Source organism: Thamnophis sirtalis, unplaced genomic scaffold (genome assembly GCF_051295495.1).
Source record: "Thamnophis sirtalis isolate CommonGarterSnake01/CBP01778 unplaced genomic scaffold, rThaSir2_p1.2 scaffold_1, whole genome shotgun sequence".
Lineage (NCBI taxonomy): Eukaryota > Metazoa > Chordata > Lepidosauria > Squamata > Natricidae > Thamnophis > Thamnophis sirtalis.
In genome coordinates this window covers 80306144-80328554 of record NW_028261381.1, presented here as the reverse complement: position 1 = coordinate 80328554, position 22411 = coordinate 80306144, and the positions used below count along the sequence as shown (strand labels likewise).

The 22411-nt window shown below is 37.8% G+C and overlaps 2 protein-coding genes, 1 non-coding gene and 1 gene segment (V, D, J or C); 3 read left to right on the top strand and 1 right to left on the bottom strand.

Annotated features, from left to right (window-relative positions):
• The window catches only part of KCNJ11 (potassium inwardly rectifying channel subfamily J member 11), a 159906-nt gene that overhangs the window by 43774 nt on the left and 93721 nt on the right, over positions 1-22411 (bottom strand). The window lies entirely within an intron of this gene.
• The window catches only part of LOC148049584 (uncharacterized), a 114038-nt gene that overhangs the window by 9325 nt on the left and 82302 nt on the right, over positions 1-22411 (top strand). The window contains exons 3-4 of the mRNA XM_087717246.1: positions 20230-20556; positions 21115-21216. Coding sequence (XP_087573372.1) covers positions 20230-20556; positions 21115-21216 — 429 coding nt within the window. The remainder of the gene's footprint in view (positions 1-20229; positions 20557-21114; positions 21217-22411) is intronic.
• On the top strand, positions 772-11924 carry LOC148049587 (immunoglobulin heavy constant epsilon-like). The segment is given in 7 exon segments: positions 772-2023; positions 3321-3422; positions 4294-4698; positions 5447-5758; positions 6769-7083; positions 8985-9296; positions 10336-11924. Coding segments are annotated over 7 exon segments (1899 nt in total).
• On the top strand, positions 10636-10740 carry LOC148049588 (U6 spliceosomal RNA). Its single transcript, XR_015695313.1, has one exon. It is a non-coding gene; the product is annotated as a U6 spliceosomal RNA (small nuclear RNA).

The following is a 22411-nucleotide window of genomic DNA, read 5'->3' as shown; positions in this document are numbered from 1 at the left end:
AAACCCGTCACATTGAGTTGCTTACTGACAGAATACCATCCATCTGAGTGTGACATTTATTGGAGAAAGGGCTTTGAAGAGCTCTTGGGTGCTGAAGTTAAAACAGGGGAGCCGCAATTGGACAGAATATCAAAGCTGTACTCCAGGGCGAGTGAAATAACCTTTACACCCAGCGCAGAAGACCATGAATTGGAATTCTTTGTTGAAATAAATCATTGCAAGGAAATTGTACGGAAGGGATATAAAGTCATGCTGAAAGGTGATTGTTATCATTGATATAAAATAATCTATGTCCCTTAGAGTGTCTATGGAGGTTGTCAGTCATCCAGGCCATGGTTGTCCCAAAGGTGGTTTTTTCAAGAGGCAACTGGACTTTCTGGTTTTTCTTTGAAGACATTTTGCTTCTCATCCAAGAAGCTTCTTCAGCTCTGACTGGATTCAGGTCTCACTGGACCTCCTGTTCCCTACCATCTAGTCAGAGCAGAGGAAGCTTCTTGGATGGGAGACAACCCCCAGTCACTTCCAACCAGATGCAGGTCGAATGCCCAAAGAAAGAAATGTTATGGTTAATCCTCCACCACTCCATGCAATTCCCCCTCCTGTTTTCCCAGGCACTGAATCTCCAACAGAAAAGATGGCTCCCAGGGCTGACCTACACTAGATTTAGAAATGAACACTTTGAGGCCCAAAGCTACTTTTATTAACAAGATTTGTAGATTATGAATTTCTCCCATTCCTCCAATTTCATTTTTCACATGAATTATGCTAGAGGAGGCTGTTCAAACCTTTTCACAAACCACTTTCTTGCTCTGGGCTGAAGTCTCATTTATCTGATTATTGTTCTTCTCTCTGTCCTTCAATACTATACTATACTCATTACGATGTTTTTCCTGCTATCTGCTACTTTTTGGAACGATCCTATGGAACGATCTACCCCCAGAGATCCGGACCCTCCCCACTCTCTGGGCCTTCCGAAAGTCGACTAAGACCTGGCTATTCTGGCAGGCCTGGGGCTGTTGACCCTTGATTGAGTTCCAGCTCCACTAAAGTTGAGTGCATGTTGGGTTCTTTTAACTTGCTTTGTTTCCTTATTTTAAATTTTATAGTATTTTTTTAAAACTGTTTTTATGTAAGCCGCCTGGAGTCCTTCGGGATTGGGCGGCATACAAATTCATTAAATCTTGAATCTTGAATCTTTTTAAAAGATCACCGTTTCTGTCAGCAGTCTCTTCTCAGAATACCTATATATCCTTGTGCTGCTCTCCTTCGGGGATAGTAACACTGTGCAAAGTACAGAAAAGAAAAAAATAACATGCAAAAGAAATTACTGTAAATGAATGAAAATAAGAAAGTAATATGGCTAAAACTAATTTATACCTATGCCATTCATTATGTCTCTCCGTATTGTTCTATTCTTTCAAAATAGTCTTCTTTCTACCACATGCCTACACTGATTCATTTTGATTCATTCACTGATTTTGCCTTTCCTTCCTTCCTCCCTCTTTTTTTCTTTCTTTCTTTTCTTTCTTCTTCATAGTCTTTGGAAAATCTATAGTGTTTTTTTCTTTTTCCTTTAGGTGTTGTTTGAATGGAATGTTAAATACAAATGCTGTTTGGGAGGCTGAAAGGCAAAATAAAATATAACATATGTAGATAAATCAATAACCAATTCCATTTTTATTCAAATGCAATATAGTTCAACCAACTGTCCAACTGTCTCCCAAGGAACTTGAAATTGAAAACGGAAATGTAAAGACACTGAGATGTAGAGTGAATAAATTCTATCCTGATTCCATTGTCATTCTTTGGCAAAAGCATTCTAAGCACACGTCGGATAAAGATATACCTGTAGATGATATTTTCATGGAAACATCTGTGAGAAATGGTGATGGCACTTACAACACCACCAGTAGACTGAGACTTCAACCATCTTCACAAGACCAAGGAAACGTCTATAGTTGTATTGTGCAGCATAAGTCATTTGCCAGATATCCAGTCTACAGTGTAACTTTAACAGTAACAGGTACTCACTATGAAAAATTTAATAGCTCTCTTGCTTAGCAACAGACATTTTGGACTCTCAATTGTGGTTATAGGTTGAGGGTTATCTGTACTTAAAGTATTATATTAAATAAATGCTCCTGATTTCTCAGTAGGGTTGATTTCTGTGGTGCACAACTTTTACGTATAATTTTACAGTCTGAGGTAGAATCATATGTCCTATTACACAATTATGAAAATATCTACAATGCTTTATCTAAAAGTGTTTATGAAAAAGTGAGATAACTAATAGAAGAAAAATAGAAAGATAAAGTCGAATGCACTGGAACTACAAGGCTCAGAATTCCAAGCTGGTATGGCAATTTTTCTAAAGAATTTTTTCTGGAAAACAGTCCACAAAATAAAACTTAAGGCAAAAAGCACCAATAAAATGGCATCCGTGCTTCAGATTAAGGAAATGTTTATTATTTAGTACCTTATTGGGGGCAACCCTCTCCCCCAATATATTATATGCACTGATACGTCTCATAACTTAGTGCAGGGGTGTCAAACTTGATTTCATTGAGGGCCACATTAGGGTTGTGTTTAACTCGAGGGGCTCAACATCACTCATATCAGGGGCACCTGTGGTGGTCTGAGCACTCTGCCAGTGAAAATGAGTTCGCAAGCTCTATTTTCAGCTGTGATGGCCTCCTGCAACCCTCTGCCAGGTAAAATGGAGCTCGGGGCCCCTGCCTGTGGGGGTCTGTTAAGTTCGATAACAATTGAAGAGGCGTGAGGCAGCTGAGGTAAGCGAACAGCTATTTTATTCGGTAGAACAGCAACAATAACTATGTACTGCGATTTAGCACGTTGCCCTACTTGACAGCTATTTATACTAGAGCTGTCAAGCAGGGCGACCAATAGGAATGCTTATGCAGCCCACGCTCAGCCAGCCGCGTCTCAGCCAATCAGGCGTGGCTGTGCTGTTCCCGACTGTCAATCGTAAGTTGAGGACTTGCGGCCGGTCACAAGTCGAGGACTTAGCAGGGTCATCCGTTTTTGCTGGCAGAGGCATTGTGGGCTGGTCCTTCATTGTTTCCAGGAGGCCCCCTGGGCCAGATCTAAGCACCCTGCAGGCTGGATCTGGCCCTCGGGCCCTGAGTTTGACATCCCTGACTTAATGTTTTGCTTATGACAGAATACCCTGTATCAGCATTGTTTGTTTCTTATTATGAAATTACATGTAAAATGCTTACTTATCAAAAGCACCAAGAGCAATAAATTTTTTGAGTATATCAGAAATAACATAAGTTATTTTTTTTGTTTTCTTTCTACAGCACCTTATTTGACTGCTCCATTAACAATTGGGCTGGTTTTATGTTTACTGATTTCTTTTCTATCAGCTGGGTTGCTGAGGTACATTTTCTTTTTAAAGAAACGTAAGTCATTCTAAATATGTCTTATCAGTACCATCATTTGTATATAAAATTGCAGCCAAAGTTTATATTTGTGAAAGTTAATTTTAAAATATCATTACTGGAAAACTCCCAGAAAATAGCCACACAGAAGGAAAGACCAACCAGGGAAAATGGAAAATAGATTAAATATAAGCAATTATGTTGCACCTATCAAATTACAGGCAATCTGTATTTAGTGATCACAATTGGGTCTGGTAACTCAGCCATTAAGTGAAGCACTCACTAAGTAAAATGGCATTTATGATGTTACTTCATCCTTCCTTTTGCTTTATAGACCTCTGAAGATCATATATGCAAGAACTGGTTACATTATTTTCTTATTAGCATTGTAACTGTAAATGATCACTAAACAGGGCAATCACCAAATAAGGATTTCCTATATAATCTTTTTAGACATCGTTTTCCAGAACAGCATTAAATTGAAGAAACTAAAGAAACTAAACTAAAAGAAATCCAATTATCAACTGGAACAAAACTCTAGTACCTGTGCAGAACACGAGTACAATTTTTTTTAGCAGATATAGTAAACTTGCTGGTATGGCCATTCATGTGAACTCACCTCCTCTCTGCTCCCTCCATCCCGTGTTAAAGAGAGTGATGCATGGAATTCTTGGTGAAAGTGAAAATAAAGCCAGAGAACCCAACAATCATATTTTTAAATTTATCTCCCCATAAATGCCTATCAGTCTTTTATCTCCCTCCTGAGCCAGAACAGGCATATAACTGTTTTTAAGAATAGAATGCTTTGTACAATCTTGAAAGAATAATCCTAAAATATTGCTGCAACATTTCAAGCAACAGAGTTTCCATTTCCCCTTATTTTTCTTAATAGGTGCACCATCTGTGGAAATGGTTGGAAGTGGGGAACTGAAGCATTTGGAAGAAACACAGTTGCAATGCTTGATTTCACACTTTCGACCCAAGCCTTTGCAGGTAGTCCTCTTCTTAGTGACTGAACCTCAGACAACAAAACAGAAAATAGCCTCTTGGTCTACGACATCAGTTGAAGAACCTACGGAAGATGCTGAAAATTCTCCTCTCCTCGGGAACTTGGAGGACATGTTTAAAGCTTATCCAGAGTTGAAATCAAAACCAAATAATTATTATGACTTCGAGTGGAAAATCTGCCTGAATCCAGACGTACAGAAGCTGGAAAAATTTCACCTTTTATTCGTAATTAAACACGAGGGCTTTCAGCATGGATTCTGTGCTAAAATGAAATCATTTAAGGTCATAGGTAAGTGAGGATTATGGCAGGGTACTTAATGATGTTGAAATTTTAAAGTTATTTTATGGTTTATAAGACAACTGCTAAGTTTCAAAATGTATGAAAATAGAGGAGGCTTAGCTAATTTTGGTCCAGCCATGGTCCCAGCAGATATCTTAGACTACAATCCCTATTTGTGAAACATCTGCCAAGACTAAAAATAGTTAACTATTTGGCAAAGCAGAGTAAAAGGCAGACAAAAGTAAAGAGAGAGAAACTCAAATGACACACATACAAAAATTACATTATCTATCTACCCATATTTGTGTAGAGAAGAATAGAACTTTCTAGTGGAAACAACACTGTGGTTATTTAGCATGAAGAGTCCCAAAGGAGGACGTTTAACCCTTTTAAGTATATCATGGCAGCCAAACACAAATGATAACTAGGACACTAATTTATTCTTCTATTCCGCACCATAAAGAAACAATTTGTTGGTCAGAGATGATGTATCCAAACAAGACACTTTTGACATTTCAACTGACAGTGATTTTTCTACAGTCAGAGTTCCTTAGCAAATGAGTTTGGCTTGGTCCTCCCTTGCTATGTGTAAATAAATAGCTATGGATACATGGGTAAGGAAAAATGGTGAGAGACGTCATTAAAGCTTTGGGAGACTCATGCATTGGCTTTGAAGGCTCTTCACTATTATCTGGGCATATCTCTGCACATCACATTTTTGCTGCTTGAATTGAAATCTTTTTGGTTTTCTTCCTAGCCTTACCAGTAGTGCCTCATGAAATTCATTGTTCCACAAATATGCCAAGATCAAATGAACCGCTCACTCTTAGTTGCAAAATTCATTCTTATTATCCGGAAACCTTTGAAGTCTGTTGGACCAATGATGATGGAATTGTAGACAGTTCCCTTTCAACTCCACCCACAAAAGGTACTGATGGGCTTTACTTTTGCATCAGCAAGATCCACTATTGCCCCCAAGTGGAAGATTCTGGAAAGAAGTTTGTCTGCAGAGCTAAGCTTCAAGGACCACAAGCATATAAAGAATCTGTATGGCGGATGAACCCTGTGGGTAAGTGGAGCAGAAAAAGTACAATTTTTTATAATCCTATATTGTACATTGCATGTTTCACTCTTAAGGGCTAAGTTACAGAGTAGTTCCAGTAAAGTGCAGCTCCTTTTTTCAAAAAAAAAATAAAAATCCTGTTCCTCTGATGTAATTCCACTCTTTTAACAACTGGCTCTTCTAAAGTTTTACTGCTATTGTATTAATAGTACGTTTTCTCTTGATGTTCCATTTTTTAATTCTTCTCTTTCCATTGTGCCACAAGGTGTGAATTCAATTAAATTTTATTTTCTCAGAATAATATTTCATACATCTCAGAATAAGACTCCTGTTACTATATGTGTATAATAAATACAACTATTGATATTTAGGAGATGACAGAATCCCGTCCTCCCTCCTATACAATTGGACAGATGTTAAATTTCTGAAAGCCATAAATACCTATAGTAGAATCCTGAACCATTACAAGGACCAACCTGGTAATAGAAGGGGAAGACATATATGCTGTCAGGCCAGAGTTTGACTTTGGTATCTGAAATCAACTAAGTTCTTTCATGCAATATTATTCTGAAGCAGAAGGGGATATTGCTGAGTAGGTTACTCTTTGATGGCTTATGATGTGGCTTCATGTAACACTTGCCACTGCCAAATAGCTGGAAGTTGGATGTGCAAAATGGGGAAATATATGCTAATAGCTTCAGTTGCATCTATGTGCGGATTACAGGATCTGTCTTTTTAGTGCATAAATGGAATATTACATGAGCAACTGAAAATATATTTCCACACCAATTTAGAAATCTTCATTGATATTACGTTATCATTGAGTCCATTTTCTACTTCATTTTTCACCAGATTTGTAATTTATATACCTTTGGCATTTTATTGTGTTTGGATGATGACTTTGGCACTTAGTTGTGTAAGCTAAATAGTCATGTGGGAAGAGAAGTTTGTGGTTTGACTTCACAACTCTGTACTGAATACTAACTCTGTTATTTGCTGTTGTGCTTTATTTACAGTTGTGGCCCCCAAAGTTGACAAAATTGAATGTATGCCCCCTGTTCCTGAGTGTGGGAAACCCGTCACATTGAGTTGCTTACTGACAGAATACCATCCATCTGAGTGTGACATTTATTGGAGAAAGGGCTTTGAAGAGCTCTTGGGTGCTGAAGTTAAAACAGGGGAGCCGCAATTGGACAGAATATCAAAGCTGTACTCCAGGGCGAGTGAAATAACCTTTACACCCAGCGCAGAAGACCATGAATTGGAATTCTTTGTTGAAATAAATCATTGCAAGGAAATTGTACGGAAGGGATATAAAGTCATGCTGAAAGGTGATTGTTATCATTGATATAAAATAATCTATGTCCCTTAGAGTGTCTATGGAGGTTGTCAGTCATCCAGGCCATGGTTGTCCCAAAGGTGGTTTTTTCAAGAGGCAACTGGACTTTCTGGTTTTTCTTTGAAGACATTTTGCTTCTCATCCAAGAAGCTTCTTCAGCTCTGACTGGATTCAGGTCTCACTGGACCTCCTGTTCCCTACCATCTAGTCAGAGCAGAGGAAGCTTCTTGGATGGGAAGTGAAATGTCTAAAAGAAAAACCAGAAAGTCCAATTGCCTCTTGAAAAAAGCACCTTTGGGATGTCCCTTGGAGGCTCTGACTATCTGTGTTGACTCTATATGTGGGAGGGAACATTGAAAATGGATGTACTTGCTCTAGCCCCACCCACTGCCCCTCAGTTAAATTCCTCTGTTGAAAAATGTTGAGGAAATACACAGGTAGTCCTCAACTTACAACCACCATTAAGCCCAAAATTCATGTTATGAGACATATGTTAAGCATGTTTTCCCCCATATTACTACTTTTCTTGCCACAGTTGTTAAATGAATCACTGTAGTTGTTAAGGTAGTCCCAAAGGTGCTTTTTTCAAGAGGCAACTGGACTTTCTGGTTTGTCTTTGAAGACATTTCATTTCTAACCCCAGAAGCTTCTTCCCCTCTGACTGGATGCTGGGAAATGGAAGGATTTATACTCCTTGCAGACAGCTAGTCATTTGCATTCTTTTAGCAGATGGTTAAGGTCACCTGGAGGTTTATCTGTGTCATCAGAGTCACCTGAGTGGTGCAAATGGGTGTGGAGCCTTCTTGGAACTGTGGAAAGGCCTCTGTTGTAGATAGGAGATAGATGATGCCGTATCCCTTCCCCTCTGTTGAGAGAGGGCTGTTCAGTTTTGACATAGATGGCCTCTTCGACCCCTCTTTCAAACCGGCAATCCTCTCTGTCCAAAATATGGACTTCGTTGTCTTCAAAAGAGTGGCCTGTGACTTTTAAATGCAGATGGACTGTTGATTCTAATCCTGATGTCTTTGTTCTCCTATGTTGTGCCATGCTTTCATGAAGTGTTTGTTTTGTTTCCCAATGTAAAACAACAACAAGTTGTACAACAAACAATCACTTCATAAATGCATGGACAGAGGGGATCACTCGCTTGAAAAATGGGTTAAAGTCTTCAAAGAAAAGCCAGAAAGTCCAGTTGCCTCTTGTAAAAAGCACCTTTGGGACAACCATGACCTGGATGACTGAGAATCTCCATAGACAGTTGTTAAGGTAGTAACCTGGTTATCTGCATTCCCTATTAACTTTACTTGTCACAAAATGTGATCACATCATCCTGGGTCTCTGCGACTGTCCTAAATAGGAACTAGTTGTCTAGATTGAAAGATATATATATATATATATATATATATATATAGATAGATAGATAGATAGATAGATAGATAGATAGATAGATAGATAGATAGATAGATAGATAGATAGATAGATAGATAAACTTTATGGTATTGTTACATACATTTTACTTCTAAGTTCACATCAGTATACAGTAACATGCTATAGATTAACGTGTGCAAACAAACCAAATAGTGAGAAGCACTGATATCTCACTGCATTACTAACATATGTACACAAGAAGCAGGGAAACAGAAATAATTGCTACTTGCCTAAATAATTTGAGAGCTGATTTCATGTATGAGCACTGCTCTATGTGAAATAGTGCTGTTAATCTATTGTAACAGCACAAATTCTCATTGAACAATGATTCTTCCTTTCTTGTGGTAACAATATAATGTTAAAATTATTCTTAACTCATTTGATGCTGTGTATATTAGGGTATTGTTTGCATTTAACAGTGATTCCTTGTCTAATGTTGATTTCTCTGTCTTGTCACATTTATAGATTTCCCCAAACTTTCAAATATTATTATTGAACCAAGTGATGCAGATTATGGAGAAGGTGTAAATTTAAGTTGTGATGTCACAGATTTCTATCCTAATGAAATTTCTACTCAGTGGCTCCTGGTAGATAATTCAACAGAGAACAATGAGGTCAAAGAACATTTCGACAAGGCCTGTAATGGTTGTAACAAATTAACTTCCGTGTTTACACTAAGAGCTACTGCTTCAGTTTATGATAAGGCTATTTGTTTCAGGGTGAACCATGCAAGATTGACAAAGCCTATTACAAGAGAAGTGTATTTAAAACTTCCAGGTATGTGCCAATTTTTATTTATTTATTTAGTTGTCTTCTGATGTTAATTGATGAAGTTGGGTTCTGTTTATCCTTTTTAGGCTTTATTAAAAATAATAGAATTTAACAGTTGAGGAGTGTGGCACATCCCTATTTCCTATCAGCTACACCTACAATGTTACTTCAAAGAAAATCTCCCTGTCTGTAGCACTGTTGTGTATCTTGTTGTGTCCTTTGTGCTATGGATACCAAGAATTGAGCCACAGCCCAGATGTGACATCTCTGGGAGCAGAGGTGCTCATCATCCTCTCAGTTGCTTCTTTGACCATGCTGCCTGGACACCCCTGGCATTGCATTGCATGTGGGAAATATTTATGGGATAAAATTATCTTACTTACCAATAAGATGCATAGACATCCATTTCCAACCACAATGATGAAGCATGATGACACAACACAACCCCTCTTCTTTCATGCTTTAATTGCACATCACAACACATGCACACATTTGCCTTTCACTGCTGATGCCTATATATCATATGTAATGCTGTTACTGGATTTCAACCAAGTGCTAGAAACACACAAAAAAACTGTAGAATAAGCCACAACAAGATATATAGGTTTCCTTTGTCTTTTTGTACTTTTTGGGTGTGGTCTTGTTTAGCTTTATTTTGCTTTTGTATTTTTTCTTTCTTTTGGAGTTTGTATTTTAATGTTTTCAGTAAAATAAAAATTGAGAAAGTCAACAAAAACAACAAAAAGGTTTGTTATGTCCTGCTTAAAGGGTCAGTCATAGAGAAGGGTGCAGACATGATTTCCATTCATTGGGTTTTGTTGCAAATGGTGCAGAAAGTGTCTTCACTTTGTAGTTGGTAAAAGTTGTGCAATTGGTCTTCTGCAGTGGTGTCATGCAATAGTTCCATTATGCAAGACTCCAGAGGATCAATCCTTACAGTGTTTTCTTGCTTTAAATATTGCTCTTGCGTTATTCATAATAAATCAAGGTCTGGAAACATATTTACATTGTCATTTATGCTTAGTTTTTTTTCCTTCTCATTTAGCCAAACGGCCTGTTTTGACTGAAATAAAGGCGAAGGCAAAAGATCAGAATATCCACCTTGAAATTTCCATATCACAATTTGCACCTTGTGATATACAAGTTAGATGGTACCAAGACTGGAGACAAATATCTGAAGATATCAATCCCAGGGATATTGACATCGGAAAAGATGGCTTATGTTATTTTGTTAGTAAAATACGCTTACAAGCAAAAGAACTGTGCTTTGGGAAGACAATACGATGTGAAGTTAAACATTCAACATCTACTCAGGAAAAAACCTTAACAATACAATAGTCAAGGGGCTTTCTTTGGCAACACATATACTGAAATTGGAACGATACAGAGAAGATTGGCATGGCCCCTGCGCAAGGATGACATGCAAATTCGTGAAGTGTTCCATATTTTTTAGGAGTCTACATCTCAACCTCAAATGGGAAACTATATAAGTACAATTATGAGCCATTATGGCTTAGCATACAGACAGAGATGAAAAATTGGGAAAAATTACAATTATCCTTGTTGGGAAGAATAGCAGCAGTGAAAATGAATGTCTTGCCTAAATTTTTTTTTTTTCAAATGATACCAATACTTAAAAATGGTGCAAACTTGCTAGAATGGCAGAAGGGTATTAACAAATTTGTTTGGGCAGGGAAGAAGCCGAGAATAAATCTAAAAATAATGCAAGATGTACGTGAGAGAGGAGGTTTGAAATTGCCAAATCTAAAACTATATTATGAAGCAGTAGTTTTATCGGTAATCAGTGATTGGATTAACTTAACAGATGATAGAATACTTAATATCGAAGGGCATGATTTGGTATATGATTGGCATGCTTACTTGCTATATGACAAAAAGATGGATAAGAATTTTAAAAGTCATATTTTAAGGAATGCTCTATTGTGGGTCTGGAAAAAATATCAATATAAACTAAATGATAAGATACCTATGTGGGCAATTCCTAGACATGCAATAGAGAACATAAATATAGTACAAAAAAAGGATGTAACTACATACAGACAGCTTCTCACCTTAGAAAGAGGTGTATTACAATTAAAACCCTTGAATGTACTAAAAGAGGAAAAGGTAATTCAAACATGGTTTCAGTATGGGCAATTACAGGCTAGATGGAAAAAAGATCAAAAAATTGGTTTTACGCAAAATGAGGATAATTTACTAAAACGAATTAGGGATCAAAGTCAAATGCATATAAAGTGACTATATAATGTATTAATAGAAATTGATTCGGAAACAGAATTAGTCAAAGACTGTATGATAAAGTGGGCACAACATTTTGAAGAACCAATAATGTTGCATACATGGGAAAAGATATGGGTAAGAAATGTAAAATCTACACAAGCCCAAAATTTGAGAGAAAACTTTTACAAGATGTTTTATAGATGGCATTTAGATCCTAAAAAACTGGCCTGTATGTATCCGAATTTACAGCCTAAATGCTGGAGATGTGATTGTCTCAATGCTACATATTATCATATATGGTGGACTTGTAAAAAGGTAAAAGCATTTGAGATAAAAATATGGTGGATTATGCAAAACATTCTTTAAGAAAGGATAAAGTTTACCCCTCAGTTATTCTTGCTAGGTATAATTACTGATTGTACGGTTATAGAGACTAACTTGATTTTGTATTTAATAACGGCAGCAAGACTGTTGGTGGCGCAATACCGGAAGAAGGAAGATTTGCCTACTATTCAAGAATGGACATTAAAAGTAACAAACCTAGCAGAGATTGCTAAAATATCAGCATATCTCAAGGATCACTCAAATGAGAGATATAAACTGGAGTGGAGAAGATGGATTGACTATACTCAAAATAAATATGGGACTAAGAAATTCCAGATAGTTTATGATTGAAGAAACAAGGAATGATATAATATGTTTAGTGTTAGCCTAGCAAAGAGTAGTTAAAGCTCAAATGAAAGATGATACTAACTTTCTTTAAGTTTATTTTAGAACATCTTTGTTAAAGATTTATACCCTGTATTTGTTCGTGTGGGGAGGGCGGGGGGTGGTGGTAAACATTTATAAAAGTTTTTTTTTCTAAAAATTTCAATTAAAAAAACAAACAAACAAACAAAACCCAATACAACAGTTAAGGAAGTACAGGATATAAATACTCTATTGATTGAAAGAGTATCCAGACCAGCGACCATTTTCCAACAACTGAACATGCAATTTCTCCCAATTGTTGTAATGGATCCAAAATTCTCACTCACTAAATAATAACAATGGAAAGACTCTAGGGTAAGCAGTGTTAGCTTTATAAAGAAAAGGGCTCTGTAGTGCAGTGACGTGCAGTCAGGGGAGGCAGGGCCTCACCACTGTCATGAAAAGAAAAAAAATTAAAAGGAAAAAGGCTGAGGTAGTTGCTGCCAGAGTCACAGTGGATGACTGCTTAGTGCTTAACTGTTTAAAAACGCCTCTTAAAAATTGCCCTCTGCAGGAGGAGGCGAGAGAACCACCTGCCTCATTTAGTCTATCTTTATGATCACTTGAGCAGAGTTAAGCAAGGATTAAAAGCCGACAAATTCCTTATGTAGATGAGGCACATGGTTCTCTCGCATCCTCCTGTAGAGGGCACTTTTTTAGAGGCTTTTTTAAAATAGTTAAGCAGAGTCATCCATTGGAGGCTCTGGCAGCAGCTAACCCAGCCTGACTTCAGCAGCTCTTGCCTTTTTACATTTTTTACATTTTCATCATGGCAGACAAGAGCAGAGTTGAAATCCTCTATGAAACAGCTGGAAAAGGTATGTGGGTCGGAGGGAGGAATTCAAAATTATTGTAATTTGTAAGTAATTGTAATTTGTATTATTGTAATTAATTTGCGTGTGTGTTTTATCCACCTCTGCTGGCGTGCGGGCTGGCACTTCATTTTTTATTTTTTAAAGCCCTGTCGCTGTGTCCGCCATAGAGCAGGATGCGTCCCGCTCTATGGCGGACACAGCAGTAGGGCTTTAAAGTCCCTTTAAAGTCCTAATGTCTTATTGTAAATGTCCTACTCCGTACCAAGTAAAATTTGCAAAGAGAGATGGAGTATGATCACCCACAGAGGCCACTGAAACTATTCACAGCACCAGGGACAATGACAATTGGAAATTGGATGACGTTTGCCCTGACTACTAAATCAATTGGAATCTGTAAGGCTGTGTACAGCTTGAGGAGCTGGTTATAAAGAAAAGTAACTTCCACAGCACAATTTCCAACTGCATACTTTTCCACCCAGTTATTGTTAATTTGATAGCAATGGATTTTAGAATTGAGAAATAGGGGGACGGGACATCATAAATTTGAACTATCTATACAAGAGGAAGATTTGGTGATTGCCAAATTATATCCTCTTCCAGTCTCCTCATTCCAAGATCACCCATCCAATCACCTGAGCAAAAGAGGAACTCTGAAAATCACTATCCCATTTGCCTTTCCATTGGGTGGGAGCCACTGGCATTACAAATGAATTGTAAGATAAGTTATATTCATTTCTTGTCAAAGCAAATTGTGTTCAGGTGGTACACTTCTGATGGGGGCCAATTTATAATGGAAGTGGTTGGTTTATCAGATTTCCTGCACAACTTTATCTTGAACCTTATCGGACAAAAATACCTTGAATGTAAAGAATGGCAAAGTTGTACATATCCATATGCTCTCAAGTGCAATATTTATTAGAAGAACATTGTTCCACTTGTGCTTTGTATATGTTTAATGAGATTAAATTGAATTCAAATTCAGTTTCGTTTGGTTACTGCTTCTATCTTTTTTTTTCCAGTAGCTGTGGAATGAAAAAAAAATATCAAAAGCATATAGAGGTCATAAATAAGATTTTTAAAAATCTTGGCATGTTAACTCAGCACATAGTGTATTATCTATTTTTTAAAATTTCTACAGCTCCTTCCTTTGAAATATTGTCATAAGTGGTGTTTTAACATTGGATGAAATTAAAAACCTGTACAGTGCATTCAGAAAGTATTCAGACCTCCTTCACTTTTGTCAATTTTGTTATGCTGCAGCCTGATTCTACAGTTGTTGAGATTCATTTTTTCTCATTTGTCTACACCCAGTACTCCATAATGACAAAGTGAAAACAGAATTTTAGCAATGTCTGTAAATTTATTAAAAAGAAAAACCTAAAATATCACATTGGTATAAGTATTCAGACTTTGCAACAACACTTGAAATTTAGTTCAGATCCCTTCCAGTTTTTTTTTATAGTTGTTGACATGTTTCTATACCTTGATTGGAGTTGAGCTGTGGTAAATTAAATTGATTGGACATGGTTTGGAAAGGCACACACTTCTCTATAGAAGGCCTCACAGCTGACAATGCATACTGTAGCAGAGTGAAAGCCATGAGGTCAAAAGAACTGCCTGCAGAACTCAGAGATAGGATTATTGCAAAGCACAGATCTGGGGAAGGCTGCAATAAAATTTCTGTTGCACCAAAGGTTCCTAACAGCACAGTGGCCTCCATAATTCTCAAATGGAAGATATTTGGCACAACCAGGACTTTTTCAAGAGCTGGTTGCTTGGTCAAACTGAGCAACAGGGGAGAAGGGCCTTAGTAACAAAGGTGACCAAGAACCCAATGGTCACTGACTGAACTCTAGAAATCCTGTGTGGAGATGGGAATGGGACAGTGTTCTAGAAGGATAACCATCATTGCAGCCCTCCACCGATCTTGGCTTTATGGCAGAATGGCTAGAAGCCTATCCTCAGTGTAAAACACATGAAAGCCCACTTGGAGTTCGCAAAGAAACACTTGAAGGTCTTTCAGATTGTGAGGAACAAGATTCTCTGGTCTGATGAAACTGAGATTGAACTGTTTGGCCTCAATTCAAAACATTAAGTCTGGAAGAAATTAGGCAGCGTTCATCACCTGTCCAATATAATCCCAACAGTGAAATGTGGTGGTGGCGGCAGCATGTTGTGAGGGTGTTTTTAAACATCAGGGAGTGGGAGATGGTCAGGGTTAAGGGAAAGCTGAATGGAGCAAAGTACAGAGATATCCTCAATGAAAACGTATTCCGCAGCATTCACAACTAAGTATAATTTTGAAAAGAAAATTATTAAATACTACTGCTATGGATCTTTAACCCTCTGCAGTACTTCTGGTGTTAATTCTATTGTAAGAAGGCCGAATCTGGCCTATTCCATTCTGTTCCAGCTTTTATTCAACATGGGAGTTTTGGGGTAAAGGATAGATTCACGATGGAAACCCTATTCAGGTAAGAAACACAGATGATTATGGTACTATCCCTCCTCCCATATGTAACAGGTGAGGAACATGACTGTGTTGCTGGAAGAAAAGGCCCAATTTTAAAATTGACTTTTGCTTGCCCTTTTTTCCACAACCCATAATCCCTGGCATCATTTGCTGAGCAAAAGAGGATATTCTGCACAAAATAGACAGACAATCCACTTTCAGAATTCCTTGGCCTCAGCAGTTACAAAGACACGCAACAAAGCAGCAATTTGTAGGTGCTGTCAAATCAGAACAATTCATGGTGGATTACAAGCAAATCAAAACCAAATGTGACAAAAGTACAGACAGAAAATGTTTCAATAAAACACTGATTAGTGTTAGGCTCCACCTTAAAGGTTCTATGAAAAAGTTTTATTTTGACCGTCTTGCAAAATAATGTCAAGGTAGAATCTGCAAATGAGCTTTTAACAGATTGATCCACAAGATGGCAATTAGTATTGTACTTCTGATGTTGAATGCTGCTACTGATTACAGTGTCTAAATCGATTACATTCAGGCACTTTAGCAGGAATTATGGAGAGGGTAGATTTTGAGCTTTGAAGGTTAGCCTCTGCCCTTTTTTTTAAAAAAAGAAATCTATTCTGACCCAGTAAAACATAGAATGTAGATCATAGAATAACAGAGTATGGGATCTTGGAGGCCTTCTAGTCCAACCTCCTGCTTCAGCAGGAGATACCATTCTAGACATTCAAGCTCTTCTTAAAAATCTCCACAACTTCTGGAGGTAGTGATTACTTGTTTTCACAGTGATTACTTGTTTTCACTGAAAGAAAATCACTATCCCATTTGCCTTTCCATTGGGTGGAGCCACTGGCATTACAAATATATAGCTTACTATATATTGCAGTCACACACACATACACAAATTTATACACATATATACGCCTGGTATACATTCACGGTGGCCGGGATGCAGGTGGCAGGGCGAGGATGGTGTAAGTGCTTTGCTATGTTCTTGCTGCTGTTTTGAGTGACAGTGAGGCGAGGGCCCCACAAGGGCAAATGTTGTCGAGGGTTAGAAATGTTGAGACTTGGGTGTGTGTGTCTATGTTTATGTGTCTGTATGTCTGTAGTATATGTGTGTGTGATTGTGTGTGTGTGTGTGTGTGTGTGTATGTATGTATGTATGTATATATATATATATATATATATATATAGCTTAGCTGATAAGGAGTCGAACTCTGTGGCTTAATGGTTAACACATTTGCTTAAGATGCAATACTGCACAGGTTCGAATCCCAGTAAGGGTATGGCTAGCTGATGAGAGCTAAATAGCTTGAAATAGATCTATACTAGTCTCCCTTTATTTATTTATCAGCACAAATACAACACACACACACACACACACACACACACACACACACACACGTCTCCTTTGAGGAGGAGCGAGGCCGACCGCGCAAGGCAGCTGGTCAGAGATCGGTCTCTGAGGGTAGAGCCACCTCCCTCCTCCAATAAATGCGCTCGACAGCACTTTAGCTCTACCTTTGCTCTGGGCGGGGCGTTTCTCTCCCAGAGCAAAGGTAAACAATAACTGGTTCCTCACAGGAACGAGCCCGTTTATTCGTTAAATTCCGTTCTCTGGATCTGTTTATGACTTTGAAAACACTTCAACTCGCTAATCCTGTTCCTATTGAGCTGTTATATTAATTCCTTGTTTAAACTAACAATAGCCTGGCCTACCGTGATTTACAATATCTTCTGTTATGTTCATCTAAATATAATTTTAATCTGATATGCTCATCATTTAATAAAACCCAGCCTTAGAATACAAGCAGTACCTTGATCTTTCCTTTAGTTTTGATAACACATTCATTCATTCATAGTAAAATTAAAATTAATTTACCTTTTATAAGGGACACTATATTGGAGGAAGGATTAGTCAAATGACTACTATAAGATTCACAAACTGCAAATGAAATGCTGATTATTGATTTAAATTTAGTAAGTTGTTCCGTCTTGCACTCTAATTTTCCACAGGGGCTTCATTCAGACATTCTATTAAGCCTGAACTGGGTGCTCAGGATTAGAGTTTGTATGTCTCTTTATTGTCGTACTGCATGATGGCAATTGACACCTTATTGAAATATTCTAGCTGGATCACAACGGAACTGTAATTAGCTAAGAAAAAACTATCCATTGTAGTAATTTGCTTGTAAATATGTAGTCACAATTGTGTTATCTGTATTGTGTAACTCTTGCCAAGTTCTGGCTTACTCCAAAAGTAGTCAATGTTCCACTTAGTATTTATGACTTCCAATTGCTTTGTCTCTTGCCATTCCACCACTGCTATTTTGCAATGCTCCTTATGAAATGTGAGAACGGGAGGGGAAAAAAGGAGGGAAGAAGAAGGGTAATTAATCAAAATAATCTGCAATCCATTTCTTCCCCATTTTTTTGTGAAGAAGCCTTGAAAGTAAGCATGCCAGCTCAGAAGACAGCAATCTTGGTTACAAATGTGACACTTCAGTGTAAGAATTAGATATCAAAAAAACAATGTTCATCTGGTATTTGGAGACACCTGAAGGAAACTTTATTCAGTTGTTGCTGGAAAACATTCTTCAAATAGAAATGGTTCAAGACTGGATACAATTCAATTAAAAAATGGAGATGCTTCCCTTTTCCTTCCACAAATTTCACAGTTTAATGAAGAGGGCAAATATATATGTGTCGTGATTGATACCTCTGTTAGAGCTGAAGGAGCCACAATTTTAGTTCTAGTTGGTAAGTGACATTTGAGGATGCCATCCCAGAGAGCAAACTTATTCTTTTAGAATTCTTAAACTGTATTAAGATGAATACCAGTTGTATAAGATTGTATTCCAAATCTCTTCTTCTTATGAAGAAGGCCCCCTCCAACTAGATCCTTGTAAGAAAGGGGAACCCTGAAAACAGGGAGGTAGAAAACAAAAGAAAGTCCTTCCCCATCTCTTCATTTTATATTGTCTCAAGAATCCCTGTGATGTAATGGTTAAAGCATCAGCCAAGAAACTGGGAGACTGTGACTTCTAGTCCTGCTTTAGGCACAAAGCCAGATGGACCAGTCACTCTCAGCCCTAGGAAGGAAGCAATGGCAAACCACTTCTGAAAGCTTGCCAAGAAAATGGGATATTACCCGACAATTGCCAAGAATCAACCTTGTCCATTCTAGTTCACGTTTCTCATTTTATTTAACGACAATATAAAGATTTTTTTTAAACTTTTGTTATTAGGGCAACTAATTAGTTGCAGTCAGACAATGCCTATGGTGAATTAAACAAATATATTTTCTATGTCATACCTCCATGATATTGCCTTTAGCCAAAGAATGAGACACATGTAGGTTGTTCTTAGCCTTACAGATTTTTTCTTCAAGCTGAAAGGTGCAAGGGATGTACACGTTAAGATGAGCCTTTGTTACCTGCTATCTTGTTGGCAAGGTTGGGCGATCAGCGAGAATCAAAGATATTTATTAGCTGTTTTAAGGTAATCTAGGCATATCTTCTTCCATCTTCATTGGGCCCTGGTTGGTCTTGTCTGTCACTGTTCTGCTATTATCTACCTAAAGAGTTAGGTATAATGGCACATGAAAAACAACACAACAATTAAAAATATTTGGTGGGGTTTGAATGGTGTAACAATGAATCAGAGTTCCAGTTTCCCCACCCAAAATAAAGTTAAAGATATATCTTCTGCATCCACAGGTCCAATCAATTTACCATTCCAACTGGAGACAACCCCCAGTCACTTCCAACCAGATGCAGGCCAAATGCACAGAGAAAGAAACGTTGTTATGGTTAATCCTTCACCACTCCATGCAATTCCCCCTCCAATTTTCCCAGGCACTAAATGTGGCAGCCCTGAATCTCCAACAGAAAAGATGGCTTCCAGGGCTGACATAGACTAGATTTAGAAATGGACACTTTGAGGCCCAAAGCTACTTTTATTAACAAGATTTGCAGATTATGAATTTCTTCCATTCCTCCTATTTAATATTTCATATGAATTAGGGGAGAGGAGGCTGTTCAAAGCCTTTTCACAAACCACTTTCTTGCCCTGGGCTCCAGTCTCATTTATTTGATTATTGCTCTTCCCTCTGTCTTTCAAGACTTCTATACTCATTATAGTGTTTTTCCTGCTAGCTGCTACTTTTTAAAAAAATCACCTTTTCTCAGCAGACTCTCCCTAGAATACCTATATATCCTCGTGCTGCTCTCCTTGGGGATAGTAACACTTTGCAAAGTACAGAAAAGAAAAAAAATAACATGCAAAAGAAATTATTGTAAATTAATGAAAATTAAAAAAAAGTAATATGGCTAAAATTAATTTATACCTATGGCATTAATTATGTCTCTCTGTATTGTTCTATCCTTTCAAAACAATCTTGTTTCTACAACATGCTTACACTGATTCATACTTTGCCTTTCCTTCCTTCCTTCTTTCCTTCTCCCCCCCCCCCCCTCTCTCTCTCTCTCTCTTTCTTTCTTTGGAAAATCTGTAGTGTTTTTTTCTTTTTCCTTTAGGTGTTATTTCAATTGAATGTTAAGTACAAATACTGTTTGGGAGGCTGAAAGGCAAAATAAAATACAACATATGTAGAAAAATCAATAACCAATTCCATTTTTATTCAAATGCAATATAGTTGAACCAACTGTCCAACTGTCTCCCAAGGAACTTGAAATTGAAAACGGAAATGTAAAGACACTGAAATGTAGAGTGAATAAATTCTATCCTGATTCCATTGTCATTCTTTGGCAAAAGCATTCTAAGCACACGTCAGATAAAGATATACTTGCAGAGGACATTTGCATGGGAACATCTGTGAAAAATGGTGATAGCACTTACAACACCACCAGTATACTGAGAGTTCAACCATCTTCACAAGACCAAGGAAACGTCTATACTTGTATTGTGCAGCATAAGTCATTTGCCAGATATCCAGTCTACAATGTAACTTTAACAGTAACAGGTACTCACTATGAAAAATTTAATAGCTCTCTTGCTTCTCATAACTTGCAAGGGTGTCAAACTTGAAATCATTGAGGGTCACTTCAGAGTTGTGTTTACCTCGGGGGGCTGGGGTGGGTGTGGCCAACTCAACATCACTCATATCAGGGGCACCTGTGGTGGTCCGAGCACTTTGCCAGTGAAAATGGGCTCCCAAACTCCATTTTCAGCTGTGATGGCCTCCTGCAACCCTCTGCCAGCGAAAATGGAGCTTGGGGGCCCGGCCTGTGGCGGTCGTCCATTTTTGCTGGCAGAGGCACTGTGGGCCGGTCCTTCATTGTTTCCAGGCAGTCCCGCGGGCCAGATCTAAGCACCCCGCAGGCTGGATCCGGCCCTCGGGCCCTGAGTTTGACACCCCTGACTTAATGTTTTGCTTATGGCAGAATACCCTGTATCAGCATTGTTTGTTTCTTATTTTGTAATTACATGTAAATGCTTACTTATCAAAAGCACCAAGAGCAATAAATATTTTGAATATATCAGAAATAACATAATTTATTTTTTTATTGTCTTTCTACAGAACCTTATTCGACTACTCCATTAACAATTGGGCTGGTTTTATGTTTTCTGATTTCTTTTCTTCTAGTTGGATTGCTGCTGTACATTGTCTTTTTAAAGAAATGTAAGTCATTCTAAATATGTTCTATCAATACCAAAATTTGTATATAAAATTGCAGCCAAAGTTTATATTTGTGAAAATTAATTTTAAAATATCATTACTGGAAAACTCTCAGAGAACAGCCACGCAGAAGGAAAGACCAACCGGGAAAAATGGAAAATAGATTAAATATAAGCAATTATGTTGCACCTATCAAATTACAGGCAATCCTCATTTAGTGATCACAATTGGGTCTGGAAACTCAGCCATTAAGTGAAGCACTCGCTAAGTAAAATAGTATTTATGATCTTACTTCATCCTTCCTTTTGCTTTATAGACCTGTGAAGGTCATATATGCAAGAACTGGTTACATTGTTTTCTTATTAGCATTGTAACCGTAAATGATCACTAAACTGGGCAATCACTAAATAAGGATTTCTCATATAATCTTTTTAGACATCGTTTTCCAGAACAGCGTTAAACTGAAGAAGCTAAAGAAACTAAACTAAAAGAAATCCAATTATCAGCTGGAACAAAACTCTAGTACCTGTGCAGAACACAAGTACAAAATTATTTGGCAGATGAGTAAACTTGCTGGTCTGGCCATTCATGTGAACTCACCTCCTCTCTGATCCCTCCATCCCATGTTAAAGAGAGTGATGGATGGATGTCTATTCTTGTTGAAAGTGAAAATAAAGCCAGAGAACCCAACAATCAGATTTCTTAATTTCTCTCCCCATAAATGTCTATCAGTCTTTTATCACCTTCATGAGCCAGAACAGGGTTTGGAGCAGGGCAGAATATCCCTGCATATTTTTTTTTTTTGCCAATCTAAGAAATGCCCATCACACAGCAGTGAAATTCACTGAGTAGATACGCATATAACTGTTTTTAAGAATAGAATGCTTTGTACAATGTTGAAATAATAATCCTAAAATATTGCTGCAACGTTTCAAGCAACAGGGTTTCCATTTCCCCCTGTTTTTAATAGATCCACCATCTGTGGAAATGATTGGAAGTGGGGAACTGAAGCATTTGGAAGAAACACAGTTGCAATGCTTGATTTCACACTTTCGACCCAAGCCTTTGCAGGTAGATCTCTTCTTAGTGACTGAACCTCAGAAAACAAAACAGAAAATAGCCTCTTGGTCTACGACATCAGTTGAAGAACCTACAGAAGATGCTGAAAATTCTCCTCTCCTTGGGAACTTGGAGGATA